This window comes from Akebia trifoliata, chromosome 14 (assembly GCF_017979445.1).
Source record: "Akebia trifoliata isolate Shusen 1 chromosome 14, ASM1797944v1, whole genome shotgun sequence".
Lineage (NCBI taxonomy): Eukaryota > Viridiplantae > Streptophyta > Magnoliopsida > Ranunculales > Lardizabalaceae > Akebia > Akebia trifoliata.
Window position 1 is genome coordinate 35,075,798 of NC_141388.1, and position 20,645 is coordinate 35,096,442.

General features: G+C 32.9%; 2 protein-coding genes across 2 annotated transcripts; one reads left to right on the plus strand and one right to left on the minus strand.

The window, feature by feature from the left end:
* The first annotated feature begins 4,908 nt into the window (after positions 1-4,908).
* On the plus strand, positions 4,909-14,502 carry LOC147386966 (glutamine--fructose-6-phosphate aminotransferase [isomerizing] 1-like). Its single transcript, XM_086422563.1, has 11 exons — positions 4,909-5,271; positions 5,817-5,989; positions 7,507-7,618; positions 7,706-7,851; positions 9,248-9,412; positions 10,687-11,047; positions 11,264-11,514; positions 11,597-11,711; positions 12,218-12,473; positions 12,844-13,012; positions 14,203-14,502. The coding sequence occupies exons 1-11, from the start codon at positions 5,025-5,027 to the stop codon at positions 14,284-14,286; spliced, it is 2,079 nt and encodes a 692-aa protein (XP_086278689.1). The 5' UTR covers positions 4,909-5,024; the 3' UTR covers positions 14,287-14,502.
* Positions 14,503-14,996: 494 nt separating this feature from the next.
* Positions 14,997-18,918, minus strand: LOC147386967 (co-chaperone protein p23-1-like). The gene is made up of 6 exons (XM_086422564.1): positions 18,777-18,918; positions 16,817-16,997; positions 16,581-16,734; positions 16,157-16,194; positions 15,497-15,551; positions 14,997-15,270 (listed from the first exon to the last, which is right to left on the minus strand). The coding sequence occupies exons 1-6, from the start codon at positions 18,779-18,781 to the stop codon at positions 15,188-15,190; spliced, it is 516 nt and encodes a 171-aa protein (XP_086278690.1). The 5' UTR covers positions 18,782-18,918; the 3' UTR covers positions 14,997-15,187.
* Between the last annotated feature and the right edge of the window lie 1,727 nt (positions 18,919-20,645).

Below are 20,645 nucleotides of genomic sequence, written 5' to 3' on the forward strand. Positions count from 1 at the left end.
AAGCATATAAACTGATATATAAACCAAAAGACAAAGCAAAACTGTATGGAGAGGAAAATTTAACATTTCAAACTGAAATGAAAGACAAGGGTGATGAGAAGTTGATGTTGGAAGTCAAAATTAAAAGTCTAAAACAACAACTCGAATCTGCAAATCAAGAAGTTGTTGATCTAAGAAAGGTTCTTGCATCTATAGAAGGTTATTGCACTTTTTTCGTGTGCTTTTAGTCTTTTTTATTATATTATATGTTGACTTTTATTGGATCTTTCTGATGTTTGGAAATTCAGAAGTTGTTTACTCCTTCAAAAAAAAAAAATATTATGCTTGTCTTAATGAATAAAATTCAACCTACATCAATTATGTCATTTGTGTAGTACTTTTCTAACATTCATATACTTAAAACTTGGTTCTTAAAATTTATGTTAACTTTGGGAAGGTTTTGTGGTGGTTTTGCCAATTTCCTGCATACATGTTCTTGGAGATTGGACATGTTTGATTCCATGATGCCTTCCAACTAGAGACAAGACCTCGCGACAAAAATTCATAATGGTTTTAATGTCCCACTTAATTTTGATGTAAAAGACTTATAAGAAAAAGATGATGTTGGATACTAGAATTTTTTAGTTATAAGTTGATAAAGAAAGAAAGAAAGTATAGAGATATATTTTGCGATTTAAAAAGTATTGTGGATAAGTGAATTGAACAATTTAAACGTTTCAAAATTCCGTTGTGCATCGTTAAAAAGGATCCACAATAACAGTTATCGGACTAATCTAGTCTAGTGTTCTTCGTCTAACAGTTATGAAAATAGTATTCTTCTTCTAACAATTATGCAAATGTGAGGATTACAGTAATGTAAGTGTTTACTAGCTCTTCTAAATCCTAATAAGCAGTTTGTGGATGTTATTTTCTGGATTCTAGTTCTAAAGATATAAAATTTACAATAGTACTTGTGGTGGGATAAAAATCATTCCAATCTAAATCATTCATTCACACCATCAACACACATATCGAGATAGAAATATGATAAGGTTGGTTTGAGATTTTGGATATAATTATTTGTAATTAAAGAAGAATTTCAATTTGGAAGGATTCTTCCCTTTTAAATAATTACATTGTATGGGATAAAAGTGACAATTGTAATCTAAATAAGATTATGAATTTTTTTTTTGTTAGGATTTTTCTATTTAAAGGAGGCTAAGAGTATTGTATGAGAAGAGGAAAACAGGGAGAAAGGAAAAGGAAAAGAGGGTGGAAAAAAAGGAGAGAAATCATGTAATAAAGAGATTTATAGTAGACCGCCCCCAATCTCGTGGATGTAGACACAACTCTTTTTTTTGTGATAAACCTCGAAATTTGCAATTATATATGCTTGGTTGTTCCACATGGGCAAAATTCTAGTTCCGCCCTTGTTGACAAGATACCATTTCTTGTTCGTTGCTAATTATAGTTCTGTCCATGTTGACAATAAACCATTTCTTCCTTGTTGCACTATGGCAAGCAAGCTTCCAAGTAAGACAATACGGTGTAATGACTCCAAGCCAAGACCATGTAGTCCTGAACAAAATCTAAGAAATTGAAATAAGTAAATCCAATATTTTCATTTGGCTTACTCCAATGCATCAATTTTTTATTTTATTTTTTCATTTTGTAGTTTCTTTATTTCTTTGTTCATTTTGAGCGTAATCTCCTTTCTTTTTGCTAGGAGTTGCCGTGTCTAGTTTTGTGTTCTTTTTTTAATTCTATTTACAAGAGATTCTAAAAGGATCGAACATTGAAGGAACTTAGCATTATAAGTAGAAAACTTTAAATCATTGGCCAAGTCCACTTAACCATTTATTAGTATGGGTTTGAAATAATTGTAGAAGATGAGAATGTATTCATTTAGATCTTCTTTTGTGGAGAAGACACATAGCAAAAAATTTATAGATCACTTAATCATGAAACATGTGTTTTGAAATCAATTAATCATAAAACATATATGTCAAGTGCACTTTCATGAATAATGAACGAAGTGAAAAATACATGAATGACAACTAGAAAAACCTTTTTTTTTTTTTTTTTTAATGTTCATTCATTATCAAGGTGTGATTAGACATATATATTTTATGAATAATCATAAAATGTATATGTTCATTCATGCATTTTAGTCTTTTCAAATTCGCCTACCTCACTGCCTTACTTAGGGTCATTTCTTTATAGAAGCTAGTTCCAGCTTCAGAAGTTGAATCTAGAGCATGAAAAGTCACATCCAGCAAAAGGTTATTTGTTACAACAACACATAAGTCAGAAATTGATGTTTGTTTGACAGTTTTTTATTATTGGAGTTTGGTAAAATGATCAGAATACTCTTAATGTTGATAATGCACACAGTATGCACAAAAAATGAACAGAATACCTTAATAAATATATAATTGCACTATATATACTAAATTTATATTAAAAATTATAAAAATAATTATTTTCAATTTTAATAAATTTATAAATTTTATTGAAATTTCGAAAGCATCTCCTCTTAAAAATGAAATATGAAAACTTTCTGATAAACAAAATACCTACATAATACACAATCCAACATCCACATAAAGATGAATGGTCTTTTTATAATAAAATAATGATGATGAATTACTTGTGATTTTTGTAGTAAAGATGAAATGTGTTTTGGTAAAATGAAAGGTATTTTGATAATCTCATTTTATTTTTTAAGGTTAGGTTTGGTTGAAAATTTAATAAAAAAATGAAAGGTATTTTGATAAAAATGAAGATTATTTTGAGGGATGAAGGATATTTTGATAAAGATTAAGGGTATTTGGTAATTTCTTTTTATTTTTTAAGGTTAAGTTTAGTTGAAATTTGATTAAAGATAAAGGGTATTTTGATAATTCTTTTTTATTTTTTAAGGTTAAGTTTGGTTGAAAATTTAATTAAAGATAAAAAGTATTTTGGTAAAGATGAAAGATATTTTAGTAATTCTCTTTTGTTTTTCAAGGTTAAGTTTGGTTGAAAATTTGATTAAAGATGAAGGTTGTTTTGATAATCTCATTTTTGTTTTTTAAGATTAAATTTGGTTGAAAACTTGACTAAAGATAAAAGATATTTTAGTAAAAATGAAGGGTATTTTGGAAGATGAAGGGTATTTTGGTAAAGATGAAGGGTATTTTAGTAATCTCATTTCATTTTTAAAAATTAAGTTTGGTTGAAAATTTAATTAAAGATGAATGATATTTTGGTAATTACACTTGAGCCGTTTTACATTTTTTGCTTCCTGCAAAAATCATTTGAAGAAGTCCCTCTTTGACGACTTCTTTTCGGAGCTACTTTTGTACTTCAATTGAAATCCGTGGGAGCCAAAAAAGTTTAAACGAACACCATTTATCTGATTTTTTTAACTTAAAAAAAAAAAAAAAAAAAACTGGCTCCTGAAATTCAAATGAACTAGGCCATAGTTTTTAGTCATCCAAAAATTATAAAAATGACATTTTTTTTAATGTTAACTACAAAATCACTATATTATTATTATTTCAAATCACAAAAAAAAACCCTTATAATTTAAATTATGAAATGTGATGTAAAATTATATTATCAATTTAAAATTTTAAAATAAGTTATTAAAATAATATAAAAAAAGTGTAACTCAACTCTGGCAGAATAACTCAAAAACTCACTAACGTGGCATGTGCAAGAACCTTAGATTTTTCCCTCGAGATACACAACTGCATATCCTTATAAACATGTGCAATTATTTATCACAAGGGAAAAAATCTACAGTTCTTGCACATGCCATGTTAGTGAGTTTTTTGAGTTAGAAAATCAACACTCATAAAAAAATTCAATCATGCATACATCCTTAAAGGAAAATGCTGAACCAACTTCCTTCCACACTGCGCTGAAGCAGCATTGGGCATAGTATCATTAAAAAAAAAGTCCTTGTATCTCAAGGAAAATCTATGATTTTTTATCCTCTGTCATGTCAGCACGATCAAAGGATGAAGAGAGGGGAGTGCATCCTCTGGTAGCCCATCTTCCTTGTAGCTCTTGTTATACTGTCTTTATAACATTACAATGAGAAAGAACAACAAGTCAGTCCTCTTCTTCTACTCAAGGTTTAGATCAGATTTGAAAAAAAAAAATCTCAAAAAAATCTTTTTTCTGATCTAATCAAGTATTTTAAAATGGATAGTCACTGAACTCCTAAATTTAAACGATTGAATTTAACTATGTTGATGATGTGGCACATCTTCAACTATTGATAATATCTATAGGAAAATTGGATTATAGAGGATCTGCTTCGAAAATTGGATTATAGAGGATTTGCTCATGAAGAATTAATGCTCTGTTGGGTATCGAACTCAAGACCTACAGGCATTAACAGCTTATCGACCCGAAATTTCCATTGAGCCAATCCCTCGAGGTTTGAGATTTTGAATTATTGATCTCAACAATCATGTTCAAACGTAGAGATCATTTTGATAGTGAAAAAGGTTGATCTTGACAATTTGAATCGTTGATCTTAATGCTTCATGTTCAACCGGACCTCCACGATTATATCAAAGGTTTACTCGATGATTTGAATTGTTGATATCTTGACAATTTAAACCATCCATCTCACCAATTGAAATTGAAAGGAAGAAAAAGTTTAATACATGGACTATCAAGTTATTGTGAAAATGTTAGGGTGTGTTTAGAAAGAGATCCCCTGTCAGGGTTTAATCAAGTAATTTTCACAGGATCTCTAGCAAATTCGAATATCTGACGATGACGGGTTGACTCTGCACGATTCCCATATTTTTCTTGTGAAGTGGCGTGCGGTTTGAGTTTTTGACTGTTTGAATAATTTAGGGGTATTGATGTAATTTCACTTAATTTAAACCCCATAGTCTGTGAAAGTGGAAAGTGAAAGGTCAAGGAAGAACAGTATTACTGGTAAACCGATCATCCATTCTCTCTCCTCTGCAAATTATCCATTTCTGAGATCTCTCTCTCTTCTCTTCTCTTCTCTTCGATCCTCAATCGAAGAAGATAAAATGTGTGGGATCTTCGCGTATTTGAATTACAACGTTAACAGAGAGAGACGATACATTATCGAAGTTCTCTTTAATGGGTTGAGGCGATTGGAGTACAGAGGCTATGATTCTGCTGGAATCTCTATCGATTCTTCTGATTTATCTTCCCTATCTCACAATCATTGTGGAATTTCCTCTAAATCTCTTCCTCCACTCGTGTTTCGACAGGAAGGAAACATCGATTCTCTTGTTAAATCTGTCTACGAAGGTAACTATTTTCCACTCCAATAGAGAGATTTGGATTAAATTAGATTTTTTTCTTAAATAATCAATGTTGTTAGGTTTTTCGTAGAATCTGTGATTTGGATCCTTTCGATATATTTTGGTTGTTTTAGAGATAAATTGGAAATTGGGTTGAAGAGAAAGATTTATCTTTTATTTAGGGTTTATAGGATCTTTATGTTTATATGTTTTAGTCATCATATGGAATAATTTGGAAAAAAAAAATTCATTAAAGCGAATTAGAAAAAAATTCATTTTAAAGGTGTTTTTCTGAATTTAAGTTTTGTAATGTATACAAGTTCATAATTTTAAAATTCCGCGTGTATTATTTGTGAATTTTTTTTTTCTTTTCTAAAAGTTGGAATGGTTCTTGTTTCTACTTAATTGGTGTGATCGTTCATTATTGATACATTATTTAATTCTAAGACATTTATATACTTACTTGCCCTTTAATGTTTTTTTTTTTTTTCAATTCCTATTGAGTTGAGGATTATTATTGGGTGAAACTGAGGGTGATGTTGGTGCTTTCAGAGGTGGCTGAGATAGATTTGAATTTGGAGAAGTCATTCTCTGTTCACGCCGGAATTGCACACACCCGATGGGCTACTCATGGGGAGCCTTCTCCTAGGAATAGCCATCCGCAATCGTCTGGTGTTGGAAATGATTTCTTGGTTGTTCATAATGGAATTATTACAAATTATGAGGTTAGCTCAGTTTTTTCCTCTCTTCTTTATTGATTCTTTTGCTTTTGGATAAGTCTTTGATGATGATGTTGATGATCTGTGCATGGCCTCTTTTAGAAATGACATGCTTTGAGGCTCCCTTTCACTATTTAATGGCTGGAATTAATAATATTTGATAGACTAGGGATCTTGCCTATGTCTAGGGTGTATTGTCCTTTTTCCAACTGTTTTTATCGAAGTTATTTCATACTAGAGTTTGCCCGTGCCTACGGCATGGGCATCTTCTTTGGGGTTAAGGGGGTAAGAAAAGTAATAAATTTGGTGGAGTTTTATTAAAGAATCTTTGGGATTAAGGGTGGTAAAATAGGAAAAATAATAAAGTTGGAAAGGTATTATTAAGAAAGGGGGCAGAAGAATAAAGAGAATAAAGTTGAGGTATTTTTGGAAAGAGGAAGAAGAGAAAGGTGAAACATGTCCTCAAGACATGTTGTTTATGGGTGTAAATCTTGAGACAAAGAGAGTGGGACCCACCGTTATGCTTTATTATATAGATTGAAGATGTTACACCCTATGTTACCTGATTCGTGGGTTCTCTTAGTTCGAATTTGGGTTCGTGGTTTGCCACTCAAGAATGAACCCGGTTCCTAGGGGTAGATAGAGACTAGGACATTTGAATGTTGAAGTAAGAAGTACGTTAAAAAAGAGATTAAAGATGATTTTGGGAATAAAAAATCAAGCCTTTTTTATTTATATATGTTGAACATGAGGGTATTTGGTCAATTTTCATTAGTCTATTAATAAAGACCAAGGTCAAAGGGGCATGTTATTATTTTCAAATTTTAGTGGGACATCTCAAATATAATCAACATGTGGAGGGTGATTTAAAAAATTAAAATAAGACAGAGTTCATTAAATTCGCTAGATATCACGAACTCACAACGGACCTCATTGCGAACTCATTCAGTTTGAACCGGCTTGCAATTAGGTTCCTTTCTAAAGAATTAGATATCCCTGGTTACACCCCACCTCATTCATTCTAAAGCCTCAATATGGATATCTATTGTTTTACTTGTACCTTGCTAAGGGCCTTGAACAGGGTAAGGTTCTCCTTTGTCTAAGACCCCTTGAGCTACAAAGTATCATTTAGGAAATTCTTGAACAAGAATTGCTGAAGAAGCTGAATAGATACAATCTATAATCCATCTCCATTTCATTATGAAAGGGAGATAATTCATGAAGTTACGTTCTACATGGTTATAGGCCTCCTTAAATTCAATTTTAAGGAGGCCCATAACCGTTCTCCTCATCTGTGGGTTTGATCTCAATTTTTTTTATCCCTACATTGTCGATGCTTCATTTTTTTTTTTCAGTCATCAGCTTCTTCTAAGAGATTAACTTCATAAGAAATGCATACCTTAGATACCCTCCCAATTCTACATGCTTTTCCAAATGTTATTTTCACCTTCCATCATCGCATTAAGAGTAAATCGTGAATAAGAGATGGTGCTGACATGTTTTTTAAATTTGTTTATCATCAGGTTTTAAAGGAAACACTAGTCCGACAAGGGTTCTCCTTTGAATCTGAAACAGATACAGAAGTAATTCCAAAGCTTGCAAAATTTATTTTTGATAAGACAAAAGAGGGAGAAGGTAATTACCTTTTAAAGCAAGATATTGATAATTTCCCTCACTTGTCGATTGCCCACTTATTTTACCTTTTAATTATTTATGTTGCAGGTGACCAAACTGTAACATTTAGTGAAGTTGTCATTGAAGTTATGAGGCATCTAGAAGGAGCATATGCACTAATTTTCAAAAGCCGACATTATCCCAATGAGTTAATCGCTTGCAAACGCGGTAGTCCATTGCTTCTAGGAGTCAAAGTAAGTTGTTCATGTATGGTAATGAAGCACCTGATTTGATGGAAATGAAGCTTCTATAGCAACATCAATATCAACATTGTAAATCCTTTTATGAGTCTTTGAGTAAATTCATACGGTTCAGATCTATGGTATTTCGGTCAGTCAATGTATCCATCCGTGTAAAAAAAAAATTACTTTGGTTATCCATATTTTACTACGTCCATCATCTTTAGTTTACTTGTAAATATGTAGTGTATGTGCTGATATTAGTGCTTATTTTTGCCTTATTATTGATTTCCAGATTTGTTTCTAGTGTTCTTTCCTATTTAGATATTAATTCATCTCATTTGTCATTTTTACTTTAGGGCATGTGTGTTCAAGGACCTCTTTTTGCTTCATCATGCTCTTTACTTTTTTTTATTTTTAAAATATATGGCTATGTGTTAGGATGGTTTGCGTTGAGATATGGCATTTTATTAGATGGTTGGATTTTGTTTTAAGTTTATCCATGCGAATTTCCTTTAGATTCTTCTTCCACCACATTATCCCCCACACATAGTTATCCTCAGTTTAGTATTGAAATAAATAGTTTGGAATTTTTTATGAAGTTGAAGCCATTTAGAGGTTCTGGGTTCAAACCTTGTGAGATTATTTTTGTCAGGTTGGCAGCTTGTGTAAGAACTTTGCCATCTTCTAGCACAGTCCCTGATCACTCTTTTTATTCAGTTCTTGATGACGATGCTCAATCCTTCTGGAAACCTTCATATTTCTACCCCCATTACCACACTACTACTCATTCAGACCTTGAGTTTCTCTTTTAGGGCTTTCAACTTCAGAGAGAAGATGTCTTCGCTCTGACTTCAATATTTAGTGTTCTTCTTGAATCATATATGGAAACTTGTTTTTTCAATCACTTTGAGACAATAAACCTATTCAAATCTTCTCAAAATGGGCTTTGCTTGATAATCTGACGAAGTAAAACAAGCAACATTTAATGGAAATCTATCTAACTGCCTAAATGATTATCTTATGTGTACAACATGAAACTATTTTTCATTGAAATAGAATATTTGTGTTGTTCGTGTGACCACGTATTGAAACATGATGTAGATTATTTGTTCATTATCCCTTTTATCATAGAGTAATGATTTTCTGACGTCCCCCTCTGACACACTCCCCCATCACAGAACCGTATATCATTTGCCTCACAATACGCATAACCATAAATCTTTTTCTTGTGTATCCCAAGGCAAATGATCTACGGTTCTGTGATGGGGGTGTGTATCAGGGGGGGGGGGGTCATATTATCACAACTCTTTATTAAGTGGTGCAATCGGAATCTTTTTTTCTGCTTTTAATGTTTTTCCCCATGTTATGGTGATGGTTGTTTTAAACATGCTAATGGCTGTTATCTCAGGAATTGGCTGAAGATGTGAATGATGGAGCATCATTTCATGATGTTAAATTCCTTACGAAGAATGGGCAGCCCAAAGAACTGTTCTTTTCTAGTGATGCACAAGCCCTTGTTGAACACACAAAAAAAGTTCTGTTGATTGAAGATGGTGAAGTGGTACATCTGAAGGTACTTCCTCTTCTTACTTTGCTACATTCAATTTGTGCTCCTACTTCACTTAGTTTTTCTATTTGATTCCAAATGTTCTAATTCCCATCTGAAGATGGTCTGACCAACTCTGCAAGTTTACCCCCATATCATGTCATCGAAGTCTTATCCCGAAGATTTGGGGTTGCCTGAACGAATCTTGTTCCTCCATTCAATTCTATACAGAGCCACATCTTCTGTTATTAAAATTGTGTTCATATTTGGTTTCACTATCTCGATGCATGTTCTTTTGGGCCTTCATCTTGCTCTTTTGTAGTTGTTGCTTGATTGCCTTCCTGCCTTGGTACTGGTCCTAAAGAGATACTTGGCAAGAAGTTAAAAAGAGAACATGAGAGAAGAAAAGAATGCAAAGAAATATAGTGCATTTTGGTGCCAAGCCCTGCTAGTGAGCTTTGTAGAGATCTTGGGTGAAAAGATACTGGAGAATTGAAAAGAGGAACAGGGAAAAAAAGATCTCATATGCACCGGCCACCGAGTTGATCATCTTATACTAGTATAGATTGAATCCAAATAATGAGTTTTTGTTCCAAGACCAACTTTTCATTTATCTAGAAATAGGGAAGTAGGAAAAAAAAAGGAACAAGAGTGAAAACAGGTAGAAAAATGGAATTGAAGACGAATTTTAGAGTTATATGGGGTTGGCATGGTGGATCTACTCCTTCCTCCCTTATATTATTCTAAAGGAAGTCACCAAAAAACGATATATTTTGAGCTATATAAGTAAGGCCAACCTATGATTTAGGAAGTTATGAAGAAAACATATTGTCTTTAAGAAGTGGGATATTGAATTATATGGTTGGTCCCTTTTGTAGTCGTGTCCCTTCTATAGTTCTTTGGTAGCCGAGTCTTCTATAGTTCTTTGGTAGTCGAGTCTTTAGATGGAGCGCACAAATTTACATTTCCCGCTCTCTTATGGAGCTATAGAAAATAATATGCTTCCTTTATTTCCTAGAATCTCGTAGATTTTTTTTTCTTAAAGTCTTTCTTGTTAATGATTTTTTGCTTCTCATTATGAAACAAGCATAAAGAGGGAAGATGCAGTAACACTGTGTATTTGCTTAGGGTGTTTGTTCATGCTCCTGTGTGGCTCCTACTCTATATTCATTTTGGATAGTAGAGGCTGATGTCTTCGCTTCCACACTTTATGTTTATACTTTCCTTGCTTATGTACCTTTTAAGTACATTTATTCTAGAGTTTAGTATGATATTATGGTATTGACTTCTGATGATTCCAGGATGGAGGTGCATCAATCCTCAAGTTTGATTATGACAAGGCAAAAAATAGTGGTGGCTTTACAAGACCAGCATCAGTGCAACGTGCGTTATCTGTCCTTGAGATGGAGGTCGAGCAAATAAACAAGGGAAAATATGAACATTACATGCAGAAAGAAATTCATGAACAACCAGAATCTCTAACAACAACCATGAGGGGGAGGCTTATACGTGGAGGTTCTAGCAAAGTCAAGGGTGTTCTTTTGGGTGGGTTGAAGGATCACCTCAAAACAATTAGACGAAGCAGGCGGATTGTTTTCATTGGATGTGGCACAAGTTATAATGCTGCTTTAGCTGCGAGACCCATTTTGGAAGAACTCTCTGGTAAGTATTACCTGATTTTCACTTATTACCTGGTGAGGCAATAGCTTTCTGGTAAGCTATTGCCACACCAACTTTTGCTAATGCCACCCCAATTCATATGTTATCACCAAAGAATTAGCACACACTTGGGGTGTCATTACTAAAAGTTGGTGTGGAAATAGAAGCTCTATTAAATTCTGCTCTTACTCTCTTTTTTTCCCCTCTTGATACACAAAGATGTTCCTGTTACGATGGAAATCGCAAGCGATCTATTGGACAGACAGGGCCCTATTTACAGGGAAGATACAGCAGTTTTTGTAAGTCAATCTGGTGAAACTGCAGATACTTTACATGCACTAGAATATGCCTTGGAAAATGGGGCACTTTGTGTTGGCATAACAAATACTGTTGGAAGTGCAATAGCCAGGAATACACATTGTGGTGTTCATATAAATGCCGGGTGCGAGATAGGTGTAGCTAGTACAAAGGTAACAATTGCTTTGTACAAATCTTCGGTTTGACGATTTATTATTTTCTGGTTTATAATGTGTTATCATCATTGTTCTACAGGCGTATACAAGTCAGATAGTAGTGATGGCCATGTTGGCTTTAGTGATAGGAGACAACACAATTTCTAGTCAAGCAAGGAGAGACTCTATCATTGATGGCTTATTTGACTTGCCAAGTACGTTTGAAACTTCTTTCATCACATGTTATGACCATGGTTTCAAATCTCGTCCAAGACTGGAATGAATCATGATGGATAGACACTCGCGAGATAAATGAGATGAGATTTTGAAAATCTCGTCCAAATCAGTAAAACTCATCCAAGTCAACTGTGATTTTGTATATTTTAATTAGAATAATTCATTTTCTTAGAATTTAAATACATATTATCTACATATAATATGATTTCATGATTAAACATCTTCTAATCAACCTTATTTTATAAAAAAATTATGATTATTTTTATATGAATATATTTTAATAAGTAATTATGAAGCAAGTTAAATGGTTTATCCTGTCCGAGACGAATTGACTTGTCTGAGACAACTTGGTCTCGTCCATGAATGAGACGAGACGTCAAAGTGAGCTTTAAAACCATGGTTTTGATCACTTTAGGTTTTCATTTTGTGATGAATAGAATAACTTGTATGGTAGGTTTTAAGAGTTTCCTTGTTTCTTCGGCAGACAAAGTCCGAGAGGCACTGAAGCTTGACCAGGAAATGAAGGATCTTGCAAAGCTATTGATAGCTGAGCAATCACTTCTTGTGTTTGGACGAGGTTACAACTATGCAACAGCACTCGAGGGTGCTTTGAAAGTGAAAGAGGTGGCACTCATGCACAGTGAAGGTATACTTGCAGGTGAAATGAAACATGGTCCTTTGGCATTAGTCGATGAAAATCTCCCTATTGTTGTTATTGCTACCCGTGATACTTGCTTCAGGTTAGTTCCCTTTGGAGTCGAGATGGTTAGCATTACCTATTTCAGATTTATTCCAATAGTGACAAAGTCGGGAAAACATCGAATAAATTAAAAAATAAAAATATTTTTTTGAAGTAGAAAAAATATAAAAAAGAAAAATATGTATTTCATATATTAAATGATTGAATAATACTTTAAAAATCATAAAAATAAAAATTATCTGTGATTTTTTTAAGAAAAAAATCGCCGATTAAACCACATGATTAATCGTGTTTTTTTTTGGAAACTTCGTGATTTTTTGAAAGAAGCATGATCTAATAAAAAAAATCGCAGATTTTTGTCACTATGTTTATTCCATTGTTCAATTCTGATATCGTGTATGTCCTGACAGCAAGCAACAATCGGTTATCCAACAGCTTCATGCACGCAAAGGTCGCTTGATTGTAATGTGTTCTAAAGGAGAGGCATCATTGGTGTGTCCTGGTGAATCCTGCCGGGTTATTGAAGTTCCTCAGGTTGAAGATTGTCTTCAGCCTGTGGTTAACATAATCCCATTGCAGGTATTTTCTGCACAAATACTTAAAGCTTAAATACTGAAATACTCTCTTTCGTTTGGGTACCATGGTAAAGCATTGATTACTTTCTGAATAGACACTGATGTCATAGCCACTATGATTAGGACTGTGACCTCTATGGCTTAGGAGTTGTCCACATTTTCATCATAGAAGTTGAGATAATCGATTTTCAAATACATACTAAAATGTATAAGCCCAAGAATGCCCTTGAAGTGTAAGCTATAGAACGAATGCCTTAAAAGGATAAAATTGAAAATAATTACAACATGTGATGGGTGACAATATGTCCAAGGGCTGTATCTACCTGAGGCTATATGCCCAAAGAGCTTTAGCGTGTAAGATTCACCCCAAGCTGAATGCTCAATCCACATTACCGGGGCCTAGAAACATCTGGGCAATTCATAGTATGTAACTCCTTCCCATGGTCTAGGCACCCAGATAAAAGCATGGAACAGCTTTTAGATTTTTCAATCAGACACGATGGCAAAGTGAAGGCCTCACCTAAGAGAACATATGATTGGATGATTGGCCGGATATGCAATAATCTGTCTACATCAGATAAGAGAACCCATAATTCCATCACTTAGATGGTGATGTGTGGTGACTTGAGGTGTTTTATGATGGACACGCAAGATCTTGCTCTCATTTCCCCACCCCTTTGGGAGAGATTGGCAGTGTTTGTGCAGAAGTGGAAGCCCAATTGAGCCTACATGTAATCCATATTGGTAACTGCTGGTTGTAGGTGATGAACTCAGCATGTGTAGAATGTTGAAAAGTCATCCGCTTGAATGGTGCTAGAATTTTTTATTCTTGGGATCTTGTCTCCAATTTTCCTCGATATGGTCTGTGGTCATTACGAGTCGTCTTTCTCCATTTATCATAGGAATTTATCCTATCGATTAGAATGGTTAGTGCAACATTTTTATATAGTAAAATGCTGGAGTGACTTTGAAATTCACTCCATTTCACACTGTGCTGACATGGATGCATGCACAAAACCATAGATGCTTTTCATCAAGATAAAAAGTGAAAATTATATCCTAGAGACACGCCTTTATTTGCCTTCTGATTTTGCACATTATTGGAGAAATATGTGTAAATTACCATCATGAAATTATTCAGTTTGAAGTATAAACTATTTCAAGTCTCTCAGTTACTTTATTGTTCTTTGACAGTTGTTGGCATATCATCTCACCGTCCTAAGGGGATACAATGTTGATCAACCTCGGAATCTTGCAAAGAGCGTAACCACCCAGTGAAACATTCAGTGTCTGCTATGTTTGTCCCTTCTTTTACGATAAAAGTGGGCACTATCCGCTATTGTAACTAGGAAGTTTGGAGCTTAACCTCACATAACTAGGGATCTTTAGTTTCTAAACTACTTGTATCTTTCATCTGAGGTTTCCTGATCAGATGATTTTAGTTTTGTACATAATATTGAATAAAAATTTAGAAAGAATTTGTTATTTTCCTTTTATGCTTTTGTCATCTTTTTTGAGGAAAGTTTTGGTGTGGATTTTGAAACCTCATACCCTTACAGGTAGATCTTTCGATGGATTGGTACGACCAAATTGCATACTGATTCAACAAGGCATTTATTAGATTCGGACCAAATTGGATCTTGTCAATGTAAGTTTATATTTCAAATACAATCCAATTGGATCTCTATTGGATCAGGAGATGGTTGATCCAAAATCAATTCGGTAAATCATCAAATCAGATTCTTATTGGATCAAGTTCCCATTGGAAACCAAATACTTGACTCAGATCAATAGTTATTTGGAAGAAATTGCATTTTGGTTTAGGGTAGGATTGCTGTGCCCAACACCAATGGGTGAGGGACACATTATATAAACATTTTATCTTTTCAATTAGAAAAATCACTCACACTTCTGACAAACAAAATACATGCAACCAAACAATCCAAATGTTTCAAAGCAAACAAAAATTAAAAAACTTGCCCAAACAAGAGATTAAACCATTTGTCAAGTATTCCCTCACCCAAAAATTACTAACAAAGCAACATCTTACCAACTTCTGAGACAAGCATTAGACACAGTTCTGTTTCTCTCTACAGATAGATCTTAGATGACATCCTGCTACAAGCACAAATTTTTCACTACAAATAGATATTAAGAGCAAGCAATTCTGCAACTACAGTCAAGCTTTAACTTTCTCAGCATCTGATGCAACAGGCTCTTTTTCCTTCTTGATTTCCTTCACTTCTTCTTCTCCGACTGCTTCTGCAAATTTTCACAATTATTCACGTCAAGACCTCTACACCTACACCTACGAAGACTCAAATGGTAGAATAGTTTCAAGACCATCCAAGATGCTATCTAACAATAAAGACTAATGCAACAAAAAAAAGTAGAGAGATTCTACAAATTCCTACCATGGTGTGCCACGCTCATTTACCAAGTATAGATACAAAATATTTTAAAGAAGGGTTCTAAAGCAAGATCTAACCTTCCTCATCCTTCAGTTCATCCATATCAAAATCATCCCCACCCATGTCTAACTTCTGCATAATTCATCTTGGTCAGCACCTTGAAATAGGAAACTCAATTTCTTTTTTCTCATGAAATTCATGTTTTTTTTTTGGGCTCATATGCTATGGCAAGACAGATTAATTTATAAATTAAGTGAAGCATGAATGTTTAACAAAAGACACCAAAAGTACTTTGACAAGTTTTAAACACTTAGATTGAGAGAAAAAAATAATAAATTATGAAAATGAATATTAATCTAAAATACATCCCCACACACAACTCAACTCCACTCTGTGGATTGCAGGTTCAGAGGTGTTGGAACCAAGGTTGTAAGTATTGGCTTTGGCTATGACCCCAGAATTGAATGGAATCACGATAGTGAAATTTTGCACAAACCTTGGCGAAATATCTGAAATTACTTTGTCAAAACCAAATATGTTTATTTAAACTTTTTTTTTTTTTTTTTAAATACGCTTAAATTTTGATGCTTGATCGATCCAATAAAACCATATAATACGCTAGCTCAAGAACAACCAAAACCCAAAATTATCACATAAAAATATCTGAAACACAATCTTTAGAACTTTCAGGACTAGAATGTAAATCATTAATGCAAGCATTTGGGTACATCACTTACTGAGAAATCCATGTCATCGAAGTCCATGCCAGCTTTCTCTGTTTAAAAATAGAAAAGAAAAGAACCATCAGTAATCCATCTGAGATACCACTGAAGGAGGACGAAAAACAGATAGAAGATAGGGCGAGTTACCAAAACATGCACTGAAAATTGAAAAAAATGCCAAAACGACACACTGCTCATTTTAATTCCAAATCGGTAACTTACAATTTTTGGAATTGAAATATTTTAGAACAAAATTCACTATTCTAAAAAAACAAAACTTTTTGCTATTCATTTAAAAAATTCCGAAAACAGTAATTTACTTACTGTTTTTGGAATTAAAATGAATAGTGCGCCGTTTTGGTAATTTTACAGTGCCATTTTGGTAATTCTCAAGAAAACAATCTTTTAGCTTCACTACTATGATCCCCCCATCACTTACCCTTTTCATCTTCTTCATCGATCCATTTATCCCAGTCCACTTTGAGGAACACGGGTGGTTTTCCGCCTTGCTTGTGTAGCTTTCCCCACCATTTCTTTTCAGCTTTCTTTATAACATAGACAATGTGCCTTAGACCAATACTAACTTTGCTCTCCTGCAATTACACCAATGGTGATTAGTTTAATATGCTTTCCACTACCATTCATATTAGAAGTGCGTTGCAAAAAATACCATACCTCGACATTGATCTTATCATACAACTCAATGTCAACTTCATAGGGTACACTGTCTTTGGTGGCAGAGAAGGTGAACTTTCCCTCTGGTTCGAGCTTGAGCTTTACATCCTTGGCATCAGGTAGCTCAACTGTGAGATAGATCTTGTCAGACCTCTGAGCCCATTTTACTGTTGGATGTCGACTGTACACACGGCCACAAGGTCATCAAAATAAGTGTTTATTTTGTAAATAATAATAATCATCACCACCAGAACGCCATCAAAAAACTATTATTATCTGTTCTATGTCCTAATTAGTGTGTCCCAGACTTAGAGCAGAATATATGCAACTTCATTGGTTTTTTATTTATTTTTTTCGAGGGGGATCACACAGAAAAAGGACAAGACAGAAATATTAATCTTTTTGTATGGGAGATTGATCTTCCAATGACAATGCTATATTTGCATATCTCATTCCCAAAAACCAATTTCATTTTTTGAGACAATAAAGTGCAAAAATGTTATACTTGGTAGGTGCCTCTCCAATGTTTTCATCCCCCCCAAAAAAAAGGTCATTATGCTCTGGATTGCCATTTAGTAAAAAAATAATCCAAAAAATACTTTTTATTTTTTATGATAATTTGGTAAGAAAAAATAAAAACCCAAAAGGCACTATATAGCCTATTTTGAAATATGCTAAATCCAATTCCTAATAGAAAATCGATTTTAGTATATTCCAAATTTTAAAGCCTATTTGGCACTTTAGTTGAAGTTCATTTATTGGAATTCGTTCTGTTTTTTGGAATTACTATCCTTTTATGAGACGGTGGAGATGCTCTTAAGAACCAAACTTATAGAAAGGAACAGTGCTGGGGTGACACAGGATTCCCTGTGATTCTCACAATTCTGACATGGACATGCATACATAACCGTAGATGGCTTTTACTCGTATGGCGAGGAAACACATCTATGGTTATGTGCACATCCCATGTCAGACTTGTGAGAATCGCAGTAAATAATTTGCGTCATTTCACATTTTCCTATAGAAAATACTTAACATTAATATAATTTAAGTTAGATAGCCTACCTATTGGAACTCAAATGATCCAACATTCCTAATCCTGTGAAAACTTGATACAATATGTCTTTTCTTTTCTTTTTTTTTTTGGTTGGTCATGCAATATTAACCTCAAAACCAAACCCATCTTCATCAACTTTAAAAATGTAGAACAAATGTCAAGAAATCAACCCATCTTTAACAACTTTACATATATTTAATCAGCATTTTTTACTGAAACACATATCAAAAAATTATTACAATTAACAGTATACACCGATTCTTGAAAAATTATCAGATTTCAATGAAACAAACATCAACACGATTTTCACTCTCAAACACAATTCCTAAATATCCAATAGTAGTAAGCTCAAGGAGAACTAATATAGAATTATAACTTCAACCCCATGATCACAAAAGGATGACGAACCAAGAACCAAAAACCAATAATTAAGCTTTTGCATCCAGTTTACAATTTAATCATGAGTTAGATAGAACCCATGTTCTGAAATTAAGAGAAGAAATATAAAATAGGAGGAAATATAGTTAGTTATAACTTAAACCCATTCGTCACAAAAGGATGAAGAACCAAAAATCCAAAAAATAATAATAATCAAAGAATTAAGCTTTTGCATCCATTTTACAATTTAGTCAGGAGTAAGATAGAAGATGCATAAAATAGAATGAAAAGAGAGTTAGCTATAACTTCAACCCATCATCACAAAACAATGAAGAACCAAAACCCAAACCACAAAAAAAAAAAAAAAACTAACAGCTAAGCTTTAACATCCATTTTACAATTTAGTTAGGAATTAGACAAAACCCATGTTCTAAAATTATACGGAGAAACATAAAATAGAAGAAAAAGAGTGAATTATAACTGACACCCACCCATATTTATATTATATAGGTAACAAAAGCTTACCTCATGTTTGAAGGGAAATATTGAGACAAAGAGAGAGAAATTGAAACAGATGCAGAGAGAGATGTGGTGGTGATATTTGTGTGTATAACAGAAGAAAGAATGATTATATATTTATGTGAGAGAGAGAGAGAGAGAGAGAGAGAGATACCTATGAAAGCTAAGCGAGACGGTGTGAAGAGAGAGAGCTCGAATCTTCCAGAAACATCAAGTTTTCTGATTTTCATTTTCCTTTATTTAAAAGAAAATGTATAATTTTCAGGTACCCCTTCTAATTTTGGTAAAAATTAGAGATGCCCCCATGTTTTTAAACTGACGAATCGCTCCCCATGATTGTGGTCTTTCACTGGAAACTAATGTAAATGACCAAAATGCCCTCATACTCAAATTCTTCAAGTAATAGCGTTTTTCCTCTCCTTTTAATAATAAACTAACAATAATAATAATAAAACCAAAAATATTTTAATTTTGGGAGTGGGGGTGATCATGGGATAATAGTTCGAAGAGATGATAAACTCAATTTTTTTAAGGAGTAAAAAATAATTTTTTTTATAGGGACAATGACTCTAAGGGACTCTTTATTGAGAATATGTACCAATTAATCCTTTAGAAAAGAATAAGAATCATTTAAATCTCACATAATAAAATATTCACCTATCAAGGATCTTTTAAAGATTTTTTTGAGAAAAATACCTAAAATAACCTTTTAATAACTTTAAAAGTAATTTAATCTAAAAATATACTGAATCGAATAAAAAACTTGACCAATTTATTTGGTTATTAATATTTTTGTGAAAATAAAAATAAATATTTTTATTTATTAAAATCTATTTATAGATTAAATATAATTTTATTTGACTCATTTCAGTAGATTTAGTAAGTTTTTAATTGAATCAATTTGATGAACATTGAAGTCGAGTTTTAAAATAATGTATTAATTATTTAAAATTGTTTATATTTTTTAAATAAATCTAACATACGTAAATCAAATTAGTTTGTTGATGATGATAATTATCTTCATCTTCATCTTCATCATCATCATCATCTATGTGCGTTTTAAATCACTAATTTTGAGAAGAGAAAATAAGGATTTTTTATTTTTTTCATTTAGATATTTTTTTTCATTGTTATATAAGAGATGACTATAGTCAAGGGGCATGTCATTAATTCTAAATTATGGGATTACTTCAAATATTTGTAGATAAACATGTTTCCTTAAACCTAAAAATTCGTTAAAAGGATAATTACACATTATCACTTGAATAATCCTTTTTAATATTTTGACAAAATGAGTATTAAAGAGTCCATATTTTTTTTTTCAAAAGAGACTTTTTGGTACATATTTTCAAAAATAGGTCTTTGGCATCATGGTCCCCTTTTTTTTTTTTTTATCAAAAAGGGAAAATTACTTTCTCAGAAAAAAAAATTCCAAAAAAATACATAATCGTATACTTGCAAATCAAATTTTCATTAAAATATAAATGGGCAAACAAAGGTGAGGTAATGCCATCATTTTCTTTTATAATTTCTAAGTAAATAACATATTAACAAGATTTAAAATTTTTGTATAATACAATATTTCAATCAAGCTGATATTGTTTTTTGTGTGTCTTTTAACTTAGTCATTGGATTAGGTTTTGCTTTGAAGGTTATGAATATTTCTATAAATAGCAATGCTAAGGGATGTTTTTATTATTAGGATTTTTTATCCTCTAGATTTTGAGAGAGAAGGAGAAAGGTATACAAAGATTTTAGGGCTGACATTTGAAACTAAAATCTTGAGTTTCTTTTATTGTTCATCTTTATTTTTCTTAGTGAAGAAGATCAGATGTATACTAAGTCAAGAGTATGCTAGGGATGAGAGTGTCTGGG

Excerpts from the sequence above, each read along its gene's own strand:
- LOC147386966 (XM_086422563.1), top strand. The coding sequence starts at position 5,025 with ATGTGTGGGATCTTCGCGTATTTGAATTACAACGTTAACAGAGAGAGA. Across the intron at positions 11,515-11,596 it reads TAGGTGTAGCTAGTACAAAG|GCGTATACAAGTCAGATAGT; the intron begins GTAACAATTGCT and ends ATTGTTCTACAG. Across the intron at positions 11,712-12,217 it reads TGGCTTATTTGACTTGCCAA|ACAAAGTCCGAGAGGCACTG; the intron begins GTACGTTTGAAA and ends TTTCTTCGGCAG.
- LOC147386967 (XM_086422564.1), bottom strand. Across the intron at positions 16,735-16,816 it reads ATGATAAGATCAATGTCGAG|GAGAGCAAAGTTAGTATTGG; the intron begins GTATGGTATTTT and ends GTGTAATTGCAG. Across the intron at positions 15,271-15,496 it reads TGAACTGAAGGATGAGGAAG|AAGCAGTCGGAGAAGAAGAA; the intron begins GTTAGATCTTGC and ends GAAAATTTGCAG.